The sequence below is a fragment of the Phoxinus phoxinus genome (genome assembly GCF_949152265.1).
Source record: "Phoxinus phoxinus genome assembly, chromosome: 4".
Classification (NCBI taxonomy): domain Eukaryota; kingdom Metazoa; phylum Chordata; class Actinopteri; order Cypriniformes; family Leuciscidae; genus Phoxinus; species Phoxinus phoxinus.
Window position 1 is genome coordinate 25,952,572 of NC_136879.1, and position 20,388 is coordinate 25,972,959.

Here is a 20,388-nt window from a genome sequence, read left to right on the forward strand (position 1 = left end):
TAGTCTGTGACTCGTGTTTTTGTAGCTAAGAGAAAATAATGATACTATTATTTTTATTATTATTTAAATGTTGTTCTTTAAGTTTAGATTAGATTACTTTATTATCCCCATGGGAAATTTTTTTGTTGCCTGTGTTTTAACATGCACACAAAGCACCCACAATATACATGAATACAAAAAAACAAAACAATAACGATAACAATAATAATAGGCTAATAATAATAAAACAATATATATAAAAATAACGAATCATCACTGAGACCCGCTCAGTAAACACCAACACTACCTTTCATTTAAGAATTTCAGGAAGGATCTCCCCCATTGTCTGGATTTCCAGGCTAAAGAAGTTTACTCAAAACTTTCCTAAGCGAACTCTTTTGTTCCACTGTGACATTTCCAAATCAAAAGGTGATACAAAATGTGTTTATTAAACACTATATTTTTATATAGACAAGATTTTATCCCAAACTAGCTAATTCAATGGTTGTAATATCAAAGTTGCAAAAATAGCAAAATACCATGAAAAAATAGCAGAATATTTTGCTGTTGATACAGCTGATATAGCCAAATTTAGTTTGACAGAATCTGTCAGTTAACATTTTATTAAGGTTAGGATTAGGAACTGTTTAATTTTTGTGTAAAACATTTTGATTATAGTTTATTTACACAAATGTAGATTTTTTAATTTTGCTCCAAGTTTTGTGGTAGCCTATTCAATATTTTTAATTAATTTAAATAATTAATCATTTAAAAAAGTAATCCTTAAGCAACTGAAAAGGTCTAATTTGCATTTATATTTCGGTATTTATTTATTTATCTTTTGTAAATTATATATAAATATATATAATGTTTTTTTCAGTGTATGCTGCTTGGATTTTTTTTGCGAGCGTGTTTACCAAAGAAAATGCCAGTTTGTCATTTGAAGAGGTTTAATCAAGTTATTTATTTATTTATTTTTAAACTCGCTGAGTAGCCTAATGTTAGAAAATAAAAAAACTTAAAGTACATAATAGTTTAAGATTATTCGTGTAAATTAACCTGGAGTACGAGTACCACGCAAATACCATGGCCTATTCATCAAAAATACATGTGCCCTCCTGAAGCATCAGAAAGGAGGGTTTTCCCCAGATATGGCAACCTCGACAGAAAGACACGCGATTTCACTGGATTTCCTGTTTCCGGAATTCCGCACGGACTGACTGGCTGTCGGCGAATGAAATAAACAAAGACTTACAAATCAGACTCCAACACCTCCTCTCCTTACCTGCAAACATGGACACTGGTGCGTATGTGTAAATATTGTCTCTCGCTGATCGTCGGTGCGGGCTGAGGGCTCAGAGCTTCACACATGTTGATGTGAATGCAGTAGCATTGTGTGGCTAACTAGCCCGAGCTGTTTACTACTACAGCTGAAAGTGACTAAGCAAAGATGTGACTTTAAACTCTTGATGGCTTTTGCTCGAGTTAAATCACTGGAGTGACACTTTGTATGGGTTAAAATGAGTGCTTACGTGTAATTATTTGAAATGGAAAGATTTATAGAGTGAAAGATAAGCTAAACACCGGCAAACTCCAGAAACAATGAAGGGAGTCAAACTCAAGTCAAAAGAGCTGGCTGTCAATCATTTCAGGCAGAATCTGACACTGTCATTATGTCTAACCTCTTTTGTGTCCTATGGGAAAAAAGAGAGTCATATAGATCACATTTCTTTCACCATTCATGATTATGCAATTGATTCATTCATGAAAATGCTAGTGAATGTTATGTGGAAGTAAATGGGCAGTGTCACACTCTGTCACTGTCCCTGTTTGACTGTAAACTGTGAGCCCTTGTTTTGTGTTGTGTCCTTGTTTGTTGCCCAGGCCTGAGTCTGGAGAAAGCATCAGCTTTTGTCAAGCGGTTCCGGTCGGAGCCTCGATACCTGCTCGCCCAGAACGTCTCGACTTGCATTGATCCTTTAGAGGTGTGTCTGCATCGGCAGACAGTCCAGGACACTGTACACATCTTCCAGCACAGCATTCCCACAGAGGGCAAACCTGTTACCAACCAGAAAAACTCAGGTACCTACACTAAAATAAAGTTGTGCACATGAATCGTGCATCTGACATATGTTCAAAAAGATGTAGGCCCACTTGAGTGGGAAGTGTCAGTCATATCAAGTCTAGCTACGTAAATCAATTAAATGGTAATAGTAACCGAAAACTTCTGTGAAGTTCAAAACTCCTGTATAATTTTTTTTAGCATGGTTACACAAAAATATTATGCAGTACAACTGTTTTTAACATTGATTACAATAAGAAATGTTTCTTAAGCATCAAATAATGGTGATCAAAATATGTTCAAATAGAAAACAGATATTTTAAAGAGTAATAATATTTAATAATAATACTGTTTTGATCATAAGCATAAGAGACTTTGGTAGGCATAATGTTTCAAAAACATTGTTTCGACCCCAAATATTTTCACTGATAGTGTATCTTTTTTATTAATATAAAAAAATGAAAATATATATTTAAAAAACTAGATTAAATGTTAATTGTTGCCTATATCCTCCACCACGTCTATGAAAATGGTCCATATGGCTGAAAATACAGTTTAAATGCTTCCTTGTCAGGTTTGACCACTTTGACTCACTTGTCTATGCTTGTTTTTTTTCCATCAGGGAGATGTTGGATCTTCTCATGCCTCAATGTCATGCGTCTTCCATTCATGAAGAAGTTTAACATTGAAGAATTTGAATTCAGTCAGTCTTATCTTTTTTTCTGGGATAAGGTAAGTCAGTGTTACCACTCCTTGTTTGCATCACAAAAACAATGTTTAATTTGAGAATTAACTACTTATTTGCACCAGGCTCTAAGGTTATAATTCTGCTGTGTGTTGTTTTTGCTGTGTTTCGCCTTCTCTCATTGTGTTAATGGTAAAGGTCCAGTAAATCCTCTTTTTGTGTGAGATGTATTGTGTTCCCTGGATGTTTGTGGCCCACTGTGTCCCCTCTTTGCCCCTTCACCTTGATGGTACACACCCCCTGATTATGTGTATTTCTGTTTTTGTGTCAGGTGGAGAGGTGCTATTATTTTCTGCATGCCTGTGTGGAGACAGCCCAGCGGAAGGAGTCAGTAGATGGCAGATTGGTTCAGTTCCTGCTATCAAATCCTACCAATGATGGCGGACAGTGGGATATGCTGGTTAACCTTATTGGTCAGTTTAGTAACTGTTGCAACTAAACTCACATTTGTTCAGGGGAAGTAATTATTCTCAATTGATAAGTGATCATTGATATCCATATCGTTCACTTCAGTTCAGACCAAAATTGGTTTAAAAATATGAATTTAAGTTCTTCACTTTCGAGGTGCATTTAAACTGAAATGTGTTTTTCAGAAAAATACGGTGTCGTCCCTAAGAAGTGCTTCCCCGAGTCTCACAGCTCAGAGGCTTCCCGTAGAATGAACGATATCCTCAATCACAAGGTGGGTTTGAAGTTACGCTCAACCCTTGAAAGCTGCTCTCAGTCAGCAGCGTTGTATCCTCTCAAGCTTTTATGTTGACATTTACCGAATGAGGATTTAGTGGCTGTGTATGAGCTGCTGACTCCATCATAGAAGCACTCTTTGACTCACCGGGTGAGCAGAGGAGAATGTCACTGAGGTCACTTCCCTTAGATAATTGAGGAAGATGGCAGTTTTGGGCAGTGTGACATTTAATAAAGAACTTAAACAAATATGAAATAGTGTGCCAGAAAAGATGAATTAAAGGCAACCATTCTTATTTAAGCATTATTTATATACTATTACAATTTTTAATTCGTTTTTATGTTTACATTTTAGGTTTTCAAGTTTTCTCTGCTTTTGTCCATTTTATTAGTTTTTTCAAATTATTTTTCTGTTTAGCTTTACTTTAATTTTCAGTTTTAGTCATTTTAGTACTTAAACTTATTTTTAAGTATTTAAAAGGCAACATTTTTTATTTAATTATTTTTTATTTTTCCTCTAATATGTATATTTAATTTTCTGAAATTAACAGATCTGAAAAAACAATCCATGACTCAAAAAAACGTAATATGATCCAATAATGAGTTTTGTGATCCGTTGTCCCCCTAGAATGGTCTTATATAATTTAACACGTTCTGTAACATATTTTTCCTTTGAAGCGCTTTTATGATTTGCATTTGTTTGTTTGTTTTCTTGCAGTTGAGGGAATATAGTCTAAGGCTGAGGAACATGGTGGCCAGTGAAGCCACTAAAACCGAGCTGTCTGACACTATAGACACCATGATTGAGGAGGTGAGTTACATTATGTAGCTAAACCCGCCCTCTGTTTTATGACAATGGGATAGTTCAGCTTAAAACAAAAATTCTGTCATTATTTACTCACCCGCATGTTGTTCTGAACCTGTATCCTGTTTCATGCATGTGCACGTCAATGACGTCTTTAAAGATCGCTTTTGTGTTCAACATAAAAAGATAACACCATATGGTTGATAGATTGTTATGACATGAGTAAAAAAAAGTGATCATTACTATTTTTGGGTGAAATATTCCTTGGTGCATTTCTTTTATGCCTGTTGATGGCGCTGTTTCACTGCTGATGAAACCACCACTTGAGGTTGCCAGACAATATTGCAAGGTTATCCTTCATAGGCTTGGCTGGCTGCAAACTCTTGCATATTTCACATAAACTGTGGAACTGTATGAGGACTGTCAAGTTTACTTTTTATAATTATGGAATTTGCAACTGTTTGTTCCTTATCAGCAGTTGCCAGCTCTGAGAACGTCCTTGACATATCAACTCTCAGAAACATAAAAGCTTTTCTTAGACACGTTTCCAGAATCAACAAACAGACAAGGCAGTATGATCGCAGTATGATGTTTCATAATTTAGTCTATGAAATTGATGCTAACTTAAAGGTAAAGGTATTTTTTAAAAGATCAGCATATACCTGGGGTAATATTTTATTATATATGTAATATTTTATTATATATATAATATAATAATTCAGTGCACAAAGCAAAATATATACAATATAAAACAGTATTATAAATTAACTTTAAAAAAAGAGAGGAAAAAACAACTTTTCTTCTTCAAATACAGATGCAATGAGGTCCAAAAATCTGAAACTTCATTGCAAATGTCGTTCAAAAACAAATTGGAAATAGTTTAAAGAATTTGAAATATTTAAGATTCTACAATACTTCTAGCTAAGCAAATTTACTATGCTGCTAATATTGAGAATTGAGCGAATAAATTGTAGCATATTAAATTTTAAATAGTCTCATTCTTTTGGAACCTTCTGTATGTCAGACTGTAAGTGATGTACAGTAGTGAAGTAAGAACTGACAAAACATGAACATCAATAATTAAAAATCATTTAACGCTATCCTGAACAATAACATTGTCAACCACCTGTGACCCCAAATGAGCACACAAAGCATGCCCTGTTTTTGTGAATACCTGTGTATTTGAACGTATCTTTTATATGTTTGCATGCATTTTTGTGGGTGTGACTGTGAGTGAGGAAAGAGCGAGCTAGACAGAGAGAAAGAACAAGTGCCTGCAGGACTTGATGACAGAATGTTCCACAAACATGATTGCTATCGCCCGGTGCCTGTCGTTGAGTGGCAAAGGCAATCTCAGTGGCATTATTACTATACCTCCACCATCTGTGAAGGGACGACGCACAGCGTGCACGTCTAAGTTAATATCTTTAAGCTCGTGCTCTGAGTTTCTTTCACAGGACAAACATATGCCTGAGTACGATCTGCTTCCCTGTAAATCTCCTCTCACCCGCTTGTGTGTTTTCCTGTGTTTGATGGGATGTTTGTTTGTCCACCTGGTGTTGGTTTGTTTTTTCTGTAACACTTCACTGGCAGAGGAGTTGTTGGGAAGTGTGTTTGTGTACTTAACAGAGACGTGGAGAGATGTTGCTTTTATCAAAATGGTGAGTTACAGTGGCTGAGATCACATGGTGGTGGTGGGGGGGCGGATAATATAATAATATATTATTTATATATGTACATAAATAAGTACATATTATTTATGATGAAACGAGCATTACGCAGGAAATCGGAGCGGTGGTCTTGCACTTCGAACTTGTATGAGACTCAGGTTCATAATCTGCCTGTATCATGTTTCTTTTTCTTTTATCTGTCGTTCCATTCATAATCACTAGTAGATCAAAGGTGCCCTTGTTTATCTGATGTGTTGGCAGTGCTGGACTGGACAGTGTTACTCTTTACACTATCAGGACTGTCTCTGACAGATTTCTGTGCAGCAGAACACACCTGAAAGTGTCTCAAACACACAATGCCTCCTTGTAATGCGATTACTTCGCAGATGGAGACTAGAACTTACACATTTAAAAATATTTGTTTTGATTTCAGAACACCTCCCTGTCATGTCTAATTCCAGTTTACCCAATAAGCTTGGTGCAATCGGAGGTTTCACTTTCCAGCGTTTGATTTTTATATATATATGTATATATATATATACACATATATATACCCCACGCTCTCTGAACTGGGATGTTGTCATCCCTTAAGTGTGATCGGCATCTGCAAGCTGGGTATGCACCCGATGTCATTGTCATCTTTGTCATCCTGTCAGAAAGGGTCACTTTGGGGTTGTATCTCTAAGAGTCCCTCTCCAATGTCTAAGTATCTTAAATTATCAATATTTTCATGAGGCTCAGACAAGAACACAGAATCAGACTGTGCCATCTTTGAAGGGATTCGGCACATTACCCAAGCCACCTGCCCAGCCCAAATAACTACCCCTCTCGGACCAACCTTCAAGTGCTCGTCTCTATCATCTTCTTCAGCAGCTCGGACCACCTTGACTAAAGTTTGTGCCTTTTCGCAAGGGTGCAAGGCTCCACAAGACTCCTGCCAGTGATGAGGTAAGTGTTGGCATCAGTTGCTCAGACTGACCCTGAATCAGTTCTTCAACTAAGTTGAAACCCAGGCCCACCTTGGCATCTTACTAGATAGACATGGGTCTATACATTAATAGATAGACATGGGTCCTCATTTCCTAGCATTTCTCATTTCCTTCTTGACTGTGATAACTGCCCAGCCATTAAATGGGAGGTGTCCATTTACAGTGTAGACTTTCAGATAATCTTCACACCCAAGAAGCTCCCGAAGTGGCCTCACCTCAACACTTGCCAGGTATTTTTCTTTCAATGCACGGTCCACCATACTAACTTGCACACCTGTGTCGAGCAGTGTCCTCACTTCCAAGTTGCACTGGGTCAGTGCCTTGCTGCCAATCAATTTTATTGTTGTAATTTTTGGTCTTACAGGGATCCAGAATGCTTTCTCCTTGACTCCTGTAACTCACCTCTTAAGTATCTTTGTCTTTTGTCTCTGATGGGTGTATTTTGGTACACTTCAGAGCACTTCTCTCTCCCTAGGCCTGGCCTTTTTTGTGCACCAGACCCTTTTGCAGCTTTCACATCTCCGTCTGTTTCATCGCTAACTTGGGCACTACTAGTCATGGATGGTTTTGCAGTGGTTGGTGGGCCCAGTCGGCGCAGCCTCTAATTCTCGTCACTTGGGATTTTCATAACGTGCCTGAGGATAGCATTGTCAGTTACATCACTATCTTTACACCGGTGGCTTAGGCCCTGGTAAACTGTGTAAGAACACATCCTGCTCAGTAGCTGCACTGTACTTCCTGTCTGAATCAGCTTGTTTTGCCGCAAAGAGTATTTTCTGATTTCAACCCCATGACTCAGTTTAGGAATTGCTAAGGGGTTTTGTGTTCACTCTGCTTGGTGCACATCAGTTCTTGAAACAGTTCTGTGCTATTTCGGTCCCCCAAGTGTGATTGTAAGAACCCTTTTAGCTCAGCTACAGAAATGTCTTCGTTTATCAGCATACATTGTTGTACGTGATGTCTGATGAGTGATGCCCAATCTGGCCTTCATGCATCTTAAACTCGCTGGACTGTATATATGAAAACCCTCCCATAGGGAACACAAAGTCATGAGCTACACGTTTAGGCTGCTCAGTCTAGTTCACGTGTGCTGTAGTGGTGCCCCCCTGTGCTACAGTGTGAGTCAAGCTAGTCAAGTTTGTGTTCTGGGTAGGTGTCGTACAAGGTATGGCCCCCTTAACACCCCTTGAGTCAGGTGCGACATGTGGTGGTGTCAGATGTTGTCGGGGGTGGGTGGATGTAACGCATGTGCAAGATGAGCGTTTGTATCAACATCAGATGTAGTAGTGCAAATCTGTTTAGCTGATTTTACAGTCTCTTGCAATGACAACAGTTAACTCATACCTTGGTCCTCAGTCTCGAGCAAGGATTTACTTGACTTAAAGGCATTGATGTACTCGAAACAACCCTCAGATCTGATCAGGTCTTTTCTGATGTCCAAGCGTCTCCTCGTATGATCTGCCATGCCGTTGCGCTCCGTCATCCTTCCCGAAACCGCCTTAAAGGACAATTCCGGTATTTAACACCTTGAGTCTATATTGTAGTTTGTTTTGGATGAACAAGAGTGGTGGACAATTTTTTTTTGACAATGGTTCCTCTCTCGAGTTTTTGACTATAATAGAATTGGCCATGGACCCATTTAACATTGGAGTCAATGGGCATGTCCGAAAATGTCATTAAAACAGCCAATAATGTTCGTTTACAAAACTGTTAAACTCACCGAGTGGTTAGTGGTGTTCGTTGATGATTATAAACAATATATCGTCGCAATATATGATTCCAATCCGTTTATTTTGCTATAGTGGAACTAGTTTTTCAGACACTTCACAACCGTGTAACTTCCGCTCAATATTTGAATCTGAAGCCTTAGCACACTCCCAACCACTTGATGGCGATAACCGATGTTTATTTCTCGCGGGACACTCACGGGCACAGTCGAGTTCAACTTCATATTGCACTGGTCAGTGGTCACGTCTTTCAATATTTTCAAGGTTTTGTTTGTTTATTTCGCTTACTCTCCCGGAGCACAGTTGCTCTGCTCGCAAGCCTTATGAGAAACGGAAGCGAGCAAAAAGACTACATCGACCAAATGTAAACAGCCCCCTTTCCGTTTCCGGTAGCGCATTTATATTAACGAGCACTCAGTCCTTCAACAGAATTCAATGGGATTTTACAAAATGACGAATAAAACACAACAGAAACTGTATTTCGCAACACTTTTTGTTTCTGGAACATCAACTAACATCACTAATCACTCGGTGAGTTGCACAGTTTTGAAAACTAATGTTAAAGGCTGTTTTAATGACATTTTCGGACATGCCCATTGACTCCAATTTTAAATGGGTCCATGGCCAATTCTTTTATAGTCAAAAACTCGAGAGAGGAACCATTGTCAAAAAAATGTTGTCCACCACTCTTGTTCATCCAAAACAAACTACAATATAGACTCAAGGTGTTAAATACCGGAATTATCCTTTAACCTCAGGATGAAGACAGCTGTCTGTTCAACCCTCTGTATGTGTCTCATACTCTCGTTGTCACAGCAGCCGCCGGCCTCTAGCCCCTGCGCCACCTTGTCCCACGGTCCTGGAATCTTTGCATCCTCCTAGCATCACATGGAGTGGCTCCCGGACGAGCCCCCAAGAAACTGTTGCAGGCCCTGGCTCAGGAGACGTAAAGTGAGGAGAATGGGAGCGTCACGTCTGGTCTTTTACAGCTTCTCTCTGGATATGAGGAAGCATGCACAGTTTGCTGTTCTGTATGCCACTCCCTGGTATGACAAAATAAGAGGCCTTTTTTAATTTTGTCCATATAGTTCAATAGACATTTGTTAATTTGCAACACTGCATAAAGGAAACAAAGCAACACACAATCAGTAAATAACAATACTGAGGAAAACATACAATTGGAATCATACTTTGTGCATCACAATTGTGTTGTATAAACATAAAATTTTCTGTCATATTCTAGCTATTATAGAGGAATGTGTAGTATTAATTTTATATTTGAGGGTTGAGCTCTGGTTCATTACTGTGATGCATAGTTCTCTGCAAAGACACTGAAATTCCCTTGAGGAATTTGTTTGTTTGTAAGGGCCAAATGTTTCATGTTTACAGGAAAAGTTCAAGTAAATCAATCAAATGTATTTGTCAGCTGTTCATGGTCATGCTGTAAATTATATTTTGGCTTGCGTTGTGTCATATCTGCCATGTGACAAAAGCAGAAAGGCAAATTTTTGACACACTATATCTCATTGAACTCCATAGTGTTTACTTCCTTGCAAAGCTGTGTTTGAGAAGCAGATGCAAACAACACACATGACAGGATCAGCGCTGTGGTCTCAGTACCAGAGTCTGGCAGCTGTATAGAAGAACAATGTTTTTTGATAAAGAGCACACTTTTACCTTCACACAGGCCACTGGAATCGTGCCGTGTTGTGTTTTCATACGTCCAGCAATTTGCATGGCTGATTGCTTGCACATTGATTGCTTTGATATGAGACAGCCAGCCTTTCCTTTCCTTGTCAACAAACACCTGTATGCCATAATCATACCTGGAGCGCCTCGTGCCCACATGAGGGCATGTTTTTAAGTCAGGAGCAGGTGCATGTGATCCCAGATAAGCCAGTATCTCAAGTTCAACCCACTAGACTGAGAGGTGACGTGTGTGGCATTGGATGAGTCTGACCGTGGGTGACCTGAACCTTCCTCACGCCAGTCCCACTCCATAAACTTTATTTGTTTTGTTAGTTTTAATTTTTTGTTATATATATATATATATATATATTTTTTTTTTTAGTTTGTGTTGTTTATTGTCTGTATTGTGCTTTTCTGTTTTTTTTTTAAATGTATTATTTTGATTTAGCTCTGTGGGGGTCATTCATTTTATTTTACTTTTTTAAAGTTTATTTTGTCTTTTTTTGTCATTTATTTTTATTTAGTGTTGTTCTGTTTGCTTTAGTTTTATTACTTTTTTAATTTGCCTTATTTCGTTGTAATTTGTTTTTATTTAGTTCAGTACTCTTTTTCGTTCTTTAATATTGTATTTAGTTTTGTTGATTTTTATTTGTTGATTTTTATTTATTTATAATGTTTTGCCTTTTTACTGGTGATATTTACAGGGGCAATGACAGAGAAATATCATAAGCCATATTTGATCTCATAATGCCCTGCATTAACACCCAGCTCTGACCGTTAGGGGAAAAAAAGAAAAGAAAAAAGTTTTCCTATACAGAATGTTTGCACCTTACAGATGCCTTTGCCAGTCTGCTTATATAGTAGGTTTTCATGCACCTTCTTTCAGATCAAGGGCCTATTGCTTATTCCATACACACAAATCCACATTTGATTTCAGAATAATTCAAACATTGCATCCATACACATTGCTCTCAAGTTACTCTGACTCACAGATCCTTATTATCCCAAGTCAAGGCATGACAGAACAGCCAGATGATATGAGATTTAGTGCTTTTGGTTGAGATATAATAAAAAAGCTCTACATTTTGCTGTGTCGTGCTCATCTTCCTGGCCTGTGAGTCAGCTGCTCTTCCCTGGTTGTGCCTCACGGCTCTTCCTGATGCCCTGTGGCCACCCATCCTCAGACAGGTGTTTCAATATTGACTCGCTGGTTCTGTTCTGACGTCAGTGAGCCTCAGCCATTGTTTTGCGCAAGCGGCACTTTTCAACAGGCAAAAAAATAATAAAATACAGGCGCCCGTGTTGTTTGGACTGTCCTGCATGTTTATGTAACCTGCCAAGGAGGAGAGAGGATGTGAGAGCGTGCGATGCAGAGGCTGTTTGTGCGGTTGGTGCATCTGGGTCCAACACTGGGTCAACAGGGAGGAAAGAGGGCCGGGCGCCGCCGGTATTTACTCTCCCTCTTGGAAGACTGGATAGAGAAAACAAACTGTAATGCTAAATGGTTTTCTTTCCAGGATAGGGCTGGAATAGGGTGAGAGAGAACAGAAAAGTTGGTTAGAGTAAAAAGTTTTTTCTGAAGAGCATCTAAAGAGTACAGTAAATTGACATCTTTGGTTTATTCACCCTTGTATTCATCCAAAGCCTTCTGTGGAAGCCAACTGATATTTTAAGGATGATTTATACTGTCAAACTCCCAATAGGACAAAAAAGCACCACTAAAAGTTGTCATTTTTATCATATTTTGTTGTATTTTTCAGGATTTTTTTTTTACTTTTTTAGTTTTATTTACTACATTTAATTATAAGAAAAATTACAAAGATGTCAAAAGCCATGGCTCTGACCCTTTGGAATAAATTATAAAGTTTTCCTAGAACTTCTAAAAAATGTAAGCTATTATTCTCCCAATTTCCCCTTTAAAATCTCGCACAAGCCTACATGGCATTGAACAAACATCTCATGACTGAACATCTGGATTGCTTTTATTGTACTTCTACAGTGGAGTTTTTTTTTTTAGTTTGACATTAAATCACTGTAGGCCTACATTCTGCAAAATATCTTCTTTTGTGGAACGATGTGAGGGTGAGTAAATAACAGTGGCATTAATTTGTGGGTGAAGTAAAGTATGCCTTAAAAACCCAAAAGTTATATATATGTCTCTGTAAACTTCTGTTCGTGTGGCGCATGTTTTTCCTCATTCCAGCTACTTGTGTATGCCAAAAGAAAAAAGACAGGCGCATCTTATCTGTCCATTTTCTTCCCTTCCTGCCTGCGCATTTATGATTGACCAAGAAGCGAGTATTATCAAGGTCAAGTTAATCTTGGCTAAGAGAAATCCGTGTTCCAATATGTAAAGCCGAGGCCGCGGTCAGGAGACGCCAGGAAATGCCTGGGATTGGAGTAACAAAGGCTCTGAGGTTCTGAGAACTAAAAAACAGTTTGAGTTCAGAATAAGGAGTACCATCATCAGTCAAACATTAGATGCCTCACACACAGTGTTTGTGTTCTTAGTGCTCATCTCAGCTACATCCAGTCAAAGCCAGAGTTTTCTCTATAATGTGGTTTGTTTTCCCAGGTCTTATATAAGATATCACATGCATATGTCATCCGTCTTTAGATTTCAAACTTAATGTGTGCTTTTAATCAACCATTTTTGAATTTTGGATGCTTGTTAGATGCTGTAAAGCTTAAGAGCTTCTAAAATGTACACTAAAATTCAAGTTTGGGATCAGTATGTTGTTGTTTTTTATTTGAAAGTTATTAGTAGTTTTATTCTGCAAGAATGCATTAAATTGATCAAGTGTTGGTAAAGACATTTATAATGTTACATAAGATTTCTTTCTAAAACAATCCTGGAAAAAAAAATTCCCGATATTCACAATATTACTGTTTTTAGCATTAGGGAATCAATCAGAATTATTTTTGTCCATGGATTGTGTAAATAGTGGCTAATTTTGATTTAATGTGCCTTTTTTTTCTCTTTCATTTAATGTGTTCAGGTGTTTCGAGTGGCCAGTGTATGTCTGGGCAGTCCTCCAGACACCATCTGTTGGGAATACCGGGACAAGGACAAGAACTTTCACCGCATGGGCCCTTTAACTCCTCTGGAGTTCTACACACAGCACGTCAAACCACTCTATAATCTCCAGGACAAGGTACAAGCAGCACAGACTACCTCAGCTACAGCATTAGTTGGCTTCAGTGTGTTGTAGTCCTCACTCACAGGTTGTGTAATTTCTATGCAGGTCTGCCTTGTTAATGACCCTCGGCCCCAAAACCCCTATGGGAAGCTGTACAGTGTGGAGTTTCTGGGCAACATGGTGGGAGGCCGCAGAACACTTTACAACAACCAGCCCATCGAGCTGCTCAAGAAAGCTGCTGCAGATTCCATCAAAAATGGAGAGGTAGAATCAACTATTCGATAGGTTGTTTGAACAATTAGGCCATTATAATAAGGCTGATTTAGGGTCATGTGATCATCCTTGCAAGTTTTTTTTTTTTTAGCTTTTTATTCATTAAAAGTGACAGTAAAGACATACATAATATTACAAAAGGCTTCGGTTTCCACAAAAATGTTATCTAGCACAACTGTTTTAACATTGGCAATAATGAGAAATCAGTATATGTTATCTGAAGGATCATGTGACACTGAATACGTAATTCAGCTTTGCCATAACAGGAATAAATAACATTTTATAATAGATTAAAATAGAAAACTATTATTTTAAATTTTAATAATATTTCACAATATTACTGTATTTTTGATCAAATAAATGTAGCCTTGGGGGGGCAGAAGAGTGTGGTGCAACTAAATTATATTCTTGAAGGTGGTGAATCTGTTACAAAAGAAATTAATTGAAAAAAAGCACCATCTTTAAAGCGCTACCATTGAAAAAAATAAAGCTAAAATTATGTAAAAAAACTCAAACCTCAAAAAACTTGATAATTGTCCCATCCCTATTTCCAACCGCATATTCCATCTACATGAGACATAATGAGTCTGTTTACACCAAGTTTGATCCCACTAAATGAAAAAAGTATAAATTATTCACAGAGAGTATCCAGTATTTCCATAGTAATGTGCTGAGGTTTACATGCCTAAGTGTTTTTTTTTTACCATTCAAACAATTTAGAAATCCTCATTTTTTTGCAGTTGCAATATCTTGCTCTCTGTCTGGAGTTTTGTTTGAAAGTCTTGTTGTACATGTTTGTCTTGACAAAGTTACTGTTGGGATTTAGGACAGTGATGCCGTTGTTTAGTTAGGGCTTTAGGATGGTGATTTGAATAACTGAGCAGCTGAAAGTGGATTTATGTATGTCTGTATTAATTAATGTCTTTCTGGCATCAGGCGGTGTGGTTTGGCTGTGATGTAGGCAAACATTTCCATAGCAAACTGGGCATCAATGACATGAATGTGTGAGTATTGCCTCTTCCTTCAGTTAAATAGTAAGACTTATTTCTGAATGTGTTTGTGACTAAGGATTATTTGTATATTTTTTTTAGGTTTAACCATGACCTGGTGTTTGGCATCTCAGTGAAAAACCTTTCTAAGGCGGAAAGGTTGATCTATGGAGACTCCATGATGACCCATGCCATGATCCTTACTGCCGTTACTGACAAGGTACTGAGAGAACAGCATGCTCAAAAATACAACACACACTGGGGTTGGATAGTACAGAAATTTGAGCAAGTTATTTAACGACCACTATATCACATGAATTATGACCCTGCCTGCTCATTAACAGCTCTGACAGTCAGTGTGACCTGAAGATTTTTTTTCTCCCTTTCTGCAGACATCCGGCCTGTTTTAATTACCAACAGTTTGTCTGTTTTCCCCTTATAAGTTGCCATATGCATATCCAGAGTTCACTATTATCTTCTCAGCAGCTGGTATGCAGCCTCAGTGTACATGTGCTGTAAAACAAAGAGCTTCTTCAGCCTGTCTATCAATTAGTAAAAGATAGCCCAGTTTTAAAGAGCAGCTAGATGTTACACTGTGTGAAATATAAACTACTGTTCAAAAGTTTAGGGTCATTCATTTTTGTTTTTTTTGTAAAATAAATTAGTACTTTTGTTCAGCAAGAAAACATTAAATTGATCAAAAGTGACAGTAAATATATTCATAATGTTGCAAAAAAATCATATTTCAAACTTTCTATTTATCATCCTGAAAAAAAATTAATCATGGTTTTCAACTGTTTTCAACATTGATGATAATAAGAAATGTTACTTAAAGCTGCAGTCCGGCACTTTTTTGGGTTTAAAAATATAAAAAAAGACATTTTTGAAAAAAAACGTAACCAGCCAGTGTTAAAAACGATCTGCTTGCCTTACCTCGATTCAAAACGGTAATCTTGTAATAATGATTTTAATTCCAGTGGTACTGGTGGATTTCCGCGGGAATTTCGAGCATGTCTTTGCGTCATTACGTCACTTCTGTACACATAGAGAAGGAGTCCCCGGCTAGCGTGTGTGGATGATGGAGGAGATTTATCCACTTGGTATGGCGGATCCCGAAAGTTTAAAGCGACAATCACCAGTGACAACTGGAGATTCACCAGTTGTAAAACCCAAAGACTTCGGACTTCAGAGTGGCTACAGAAAAAATATATTTTTCACGTTTTGACGTGATATAAGCAATCGTTAGATTTAATCAGCATGATATAACGTTAGCCTACTGCAATGCTTCCCCCCACCCCCCGAATTTGGTCAGAACAAAAGTGAATGTTACTTACTTGTTCAGATGACATTTACCGATGAAAATTCTAATGTTGACACTTTCAAAAGGCATACTCTAACATTGCTGATGACAGTACAGTATCCACAGCGACGCGACAGGTTCTCCTCAATACATTGTGTTCATCCGCGCTGTTTCATGCCGATTTACTACCCACGCACAGTTAATAATTCCGCGAATAACTGCAATTGCAGATTTCTAACAGAGATGGCGACAAAGAGGAAAAACGACGGACTGCAGCTTTAAATTGGCCCCTTTAGTATGTGGCATCCCTCAGGGGTCGATTTTGGGACCACTTTTATTGTCCATATATATTTCTTTGGATCCTTTGAATTCTATTTTTCAGTTTTATTCTCCAGTGGGTTTAGCAAATAAATCTTCTTTAGACCATGTTTGTGAATGCTATAATGACATTAAGCTTTGGCTGACTAATAATTTCCTTCAATTAAATGAGTTCCTGACAGAGGTTCTGATTGTGGCCCTCCCACGTCATCTCTATTTACCCTGGCCGGTTGGTTAGGTCCTTTAGCGCTTTGCCCAAGGTCACATTGGTAATAGTTCACAGTTCAACCTAAAACATTTTCATTTCAAGCCCACATCTATCCATTATGCTAAACCAACCAATAAGACTGTCTGTCATGTGTATGGGATGGTCTTTTTCTCTCTGTTTCTTCACCTTTGTCTCTCGTCCTCAGAATGGGAAGGAGGAATGCTATGAGAAATGGCGCGTAGAGAACTCGTGGGGAGACGACCGTGGGAATAAAGGTGAGGGGTCGCCATCTGTCTGACGATTACACGTGCTTCCTAATTTACAGATATTTGGCTTTTGACATTGAATAATTCAATTTGCAGCAGGATTAGCTCTTGGGGCTCCTTAGTACACTCTTCAGTGACTTAATTTAACTCTTGTCTGAGAACACTGGGAGTCGGATATTTGATTTAGCATGGGGTCTGTGCTGGGCCTTTCTGATTTCAGAGGTTTATAGCACGCTGTGTGCGCTAGTCTTGTCGGGCACATCTGTAGACCCGCTCACAGCTGGACCCAATGTCTATACCCACTTTCTTATTTAAAACAGACGCTACATCGAGGGGCTGTTTAATTAGCTCTGGCTGCCTGGAGAGAGAAAGAGTGTGTGCACAAGCACACATGGCCATTTTCTTTCTGCTTCCTTAGACCTGCATTCCTCAGAAGATTATAAAGGTTTTTTTGGCCTTCTCGTTTATCGTAGAAAATGATTCCGTGCAGATTGCTTCATCTCTGCATTTAAAAAGTTCAAAGTTCGCCTTAAAGGTGAAACATGTCCTTTTTTTCTGTTAAAATACTTTTTCCTATGGTGGTTTAATGTGAGGAGACAACTAAAAGAAGGTTTTCATTGGATGACTTTCTCAGAGTGTCCCACCATGGCTTTGTGTAATCACGTATTGCTATTTTTAACTTCACTTTTCTGTCATTCAAAAGTTTGGGGTCAAAAATAATTACTCAATAAGTAATGAATACTATAATAAACACCCAAAATTCAGGTGTGTCATGACAGGAATAAAATGCATTTAAAAATGTATTAAACTAGAAAAGTTACTTTTAAATTGTAATAATATTTTATAATACTGTATTTTTCATCAAGTAAATGCGTCCTTGACGAGTATGAGACTTCTTTCAAAAACATTTACTGACCCCAAACTTTTGAAGGGTGGTATACTTCAGGAAGGGTTTTTGGGATGTCCAATATTTTTTATAATTTAAATTACCTAATGCTAACTTGGTTAATCTTAAACTAATAAAATAACTGTTATATTCTTTAGCAAATATCAAAATTAATATTCAGTTTTCATGCTAAATTATGTTGTGATGCTGAAATTCACTTGTAGCATTTGAAACCACTGATTTTAGTTTTTATTATTTTTAATTTAGACATAATGTTATCAAATTGTTATATTCTGCACAGTAAGCAACTGCCTAAACAACCACCTGGCAACACCCTAGCAACCATCAGAACACTCTAGCAGTGCCATCTCCAACATCCCGGTAGTAGTGCAGAATTTAAACGCTTCACCTTTAACCCACTGACTTTCATAGAAACACCTGCCAATGTCTTATAAAACAGCAGTCTTACAGCACACTGCGTATTAATAATACATGACAAATAGCACCTAATCACAGCTGTTTATATACTCAAAAATCACAGCTGCACATAAATCAGGACTTTTTGTGGTTTTCGAGCTATATTGTTTGACAGTTACGCGAGAAGGGGAATTTAAAAAATGTGTTGTTGAGGTTGAAGGGGTTAAGGGCTCTCAAATTGGTCATAACAGTTGTTTCCCCTGAAGATTAAACAATAACATGATATACTCATGGGGGCCGGTTTGACATTTCTAGGGGGAATACAGGCTTTGGGTTGTATTTCTGCCTCATTCCTACCTTTTTTTGCCTGTTTACACACTGTGGCACGAACGAGAGTTTGAAGAGAGGTATTTGTGTAACTGATATTTATAATGTGTTCAGTGGCTCACTGGGGGCCCTGAAGCTTGTAGATTTTATGGGTGTAAAAGTGGAGTGATGAATAGAGAGATAAATATTCTTTCAAATGCTTTATGTCCCCCAGGAATGGATGATTTCTATTGCAAATATAAAGACTGCTTGCTTCATAAATAAATATGATGTTTTGCAGCAAAAATCAGTTTGTTCTTCAGATATAGAACAATTTGTCACTGAGGCTTGGCTCGGGCTCATTTACAGTCCAAAAATTAAGCTCCATTCACACACATTACAAGCATTGAGCTGAGGTACCGATGCACACAAATCCAACATGGAAATTTAAGCTCTACTGCTCTACATGTTCTGCTCTGTTTCACTAGGTGTTTTTCTTCTGTTTGATTGCCCGGTTGATGCGTCTTAGTCAACCGGACATGGCTCAAGAGCGAACGCTGTGTAAAATAATCCTTATCAACATTTACCTCCTGCTTTTATCAGGGGAAAGCTTTTCCGATGTCAAGACTTGTTGCTTTCTTTAAGCAATTAAGAAAGGAACTGGCTTTATTGGGAGCCACTGTCAGACACATTGTGAATAAAAAAAATAATGTTCAAATGTGTGTTTGCTTGTTTTAAATTAAATCCTGGTCAGTTTCGAGAGGTGAGAACAGACGGGCGATTAAGAAAGGGTGTGGCTCTTTCCCTCTGTGAGGAACAATGAAGAACATGCCGTGCTAATGGGATCAGGATTTCATTTGACATCAGATTTGGTTAAACACTGTTTGCTGTTTAAGTTTTACTCACAAGCCTAATCGGCTTTACAGAGTGTGACGAACAATCCCGTCTCACGAGGCGGCACTTAATCGGACATCTCTCAGGCCTGGACTTTATAGTGTCATATATTGCTTAGTTAAGTTTAATTAGCCGACTGAGTTCTGTCCAAACCTAGTGAGCTGGGCAATCTGAAGTTTCTCAAAAGAGCTTCTGCTGCTGCAAATTAAATGGTGTTCCCCTTCTTTTGCTCTTCTCTTATTTTACCCGTTTATCTCTGTCTGGGCCGTTCCTCATCTCTGTCTCTTCCTGCAGGATATCTGATCATGACAGACGAGTGGTTCACCGAGTATGTATATGAGGTGGTGGTGGATAAGAGTTTCATCCCGCCTGAAGTGCTGGACGTCATGCAGCAAGACCCCGTCGTCCTCCCGGCCTGGGACCCCATGGGAGCCCTGGCTTAACCACTGGAGCCAAAGGCACCAGTTTTTAGCCTGGTCTTCTTGACTCCGCCTTCAGCTGGTTTTTACCCCTCCCATCATCTCTCACAAAAAGCCTGATCTAGATAAAAAAATAAAGTTTTTTTTGTCTCTTTTTTATTATCACTGGCGTCTGAGTGACGAGTCATTTCAATGCGGCGTTTGCTTAGTGGTCACCTGCTAGCATTCCCCTATTTTATTCCGGCATCTTTCAGATGATATATTGCACTACTGTTCAAAAGGTTGAGGTCAGTAAGTTTTCTTATATATTTATTTATATTTTTACTCTGCAAGAATGCAGTAAAATGATCAAAAGTGATTATAAAGACTTCTAAATTGTTATTTCAAATGAATAATGTTTCTGTTCATCCGAGGATCCTGAAAATAGCAACAAAAACGATTCAGCATTGATAATAAGTGTTTCTTGAGCAGCAGATAAGCATGTTAGAATGATTTCTGAAAGATCATGTGATTGGAGTAATGATGCTGAAAATTCTGCTTTGTCATCACAGGAATAAGTTGCATTTGCATTGCATTTTAAGATCTATTCAAATAGAAATATTTTCTAATTGTAATATTCACA

The 20,388-nt window shown here is 38.1% G+C and overlaps 1 protein-coding gene across 1 annotated transcript; it reads left to right on the plus strand.

Moving 5' to 3' along the window:
* Positions 1-1,089: 1,089 nt before the first annotated feature.
* blmh (bleomycin hydrolase) lies at positions 1,090-19,931 on the plus strand. The gene is made up of 12 exons (XM_079611490.1): positions 1,090-1,282; positions 1,864-2,061; positions 2,664-2,773; positions 3,058-3,199; positions 3,380-3,468; positions 4,189-4,281; positions 13,350-13,505; positions 13,596-13,754; positions 14,700-14,767; positions 14,855-14,972; positions 16,784-16,853; positions 19,642-19,931. Exons 1-12 carry the CDS (start codon positions 1,273-1,275, stop codon positions 19,788-19,790), a joined length of 1,362 nt encoding a protein of 453 aa, XP_079467616.1. The 5' UTR covers positions 1,090-1,272; the 3' UTR covers positions 19,791-19,931.
* Positions 19,932-20,388: the final 457 nt, after the last annotated feature.

What these genes read in the sequence shown, in the direction of transcription:
- blmh (XM_079611490.1), top strand. An exon ending in TATGCTGGTTAACCTTATTG is followed by an intron (nt 3,200 to 3,379) that starts GTCAGTTTAGTA and finishes TGTGTTTTTCAG; the next exon opens with AAAAATACGGTGTCGTCCCT. An exon ending in ATTCCATCAAAAATGGAGAG is followed by an intron (nt 13,755 to 14,699) that starts GTAGAATCAACT and finishes TTCTGGCATCAG; the next exon opens with GCGGTGTGGTTTGGCTGTGA.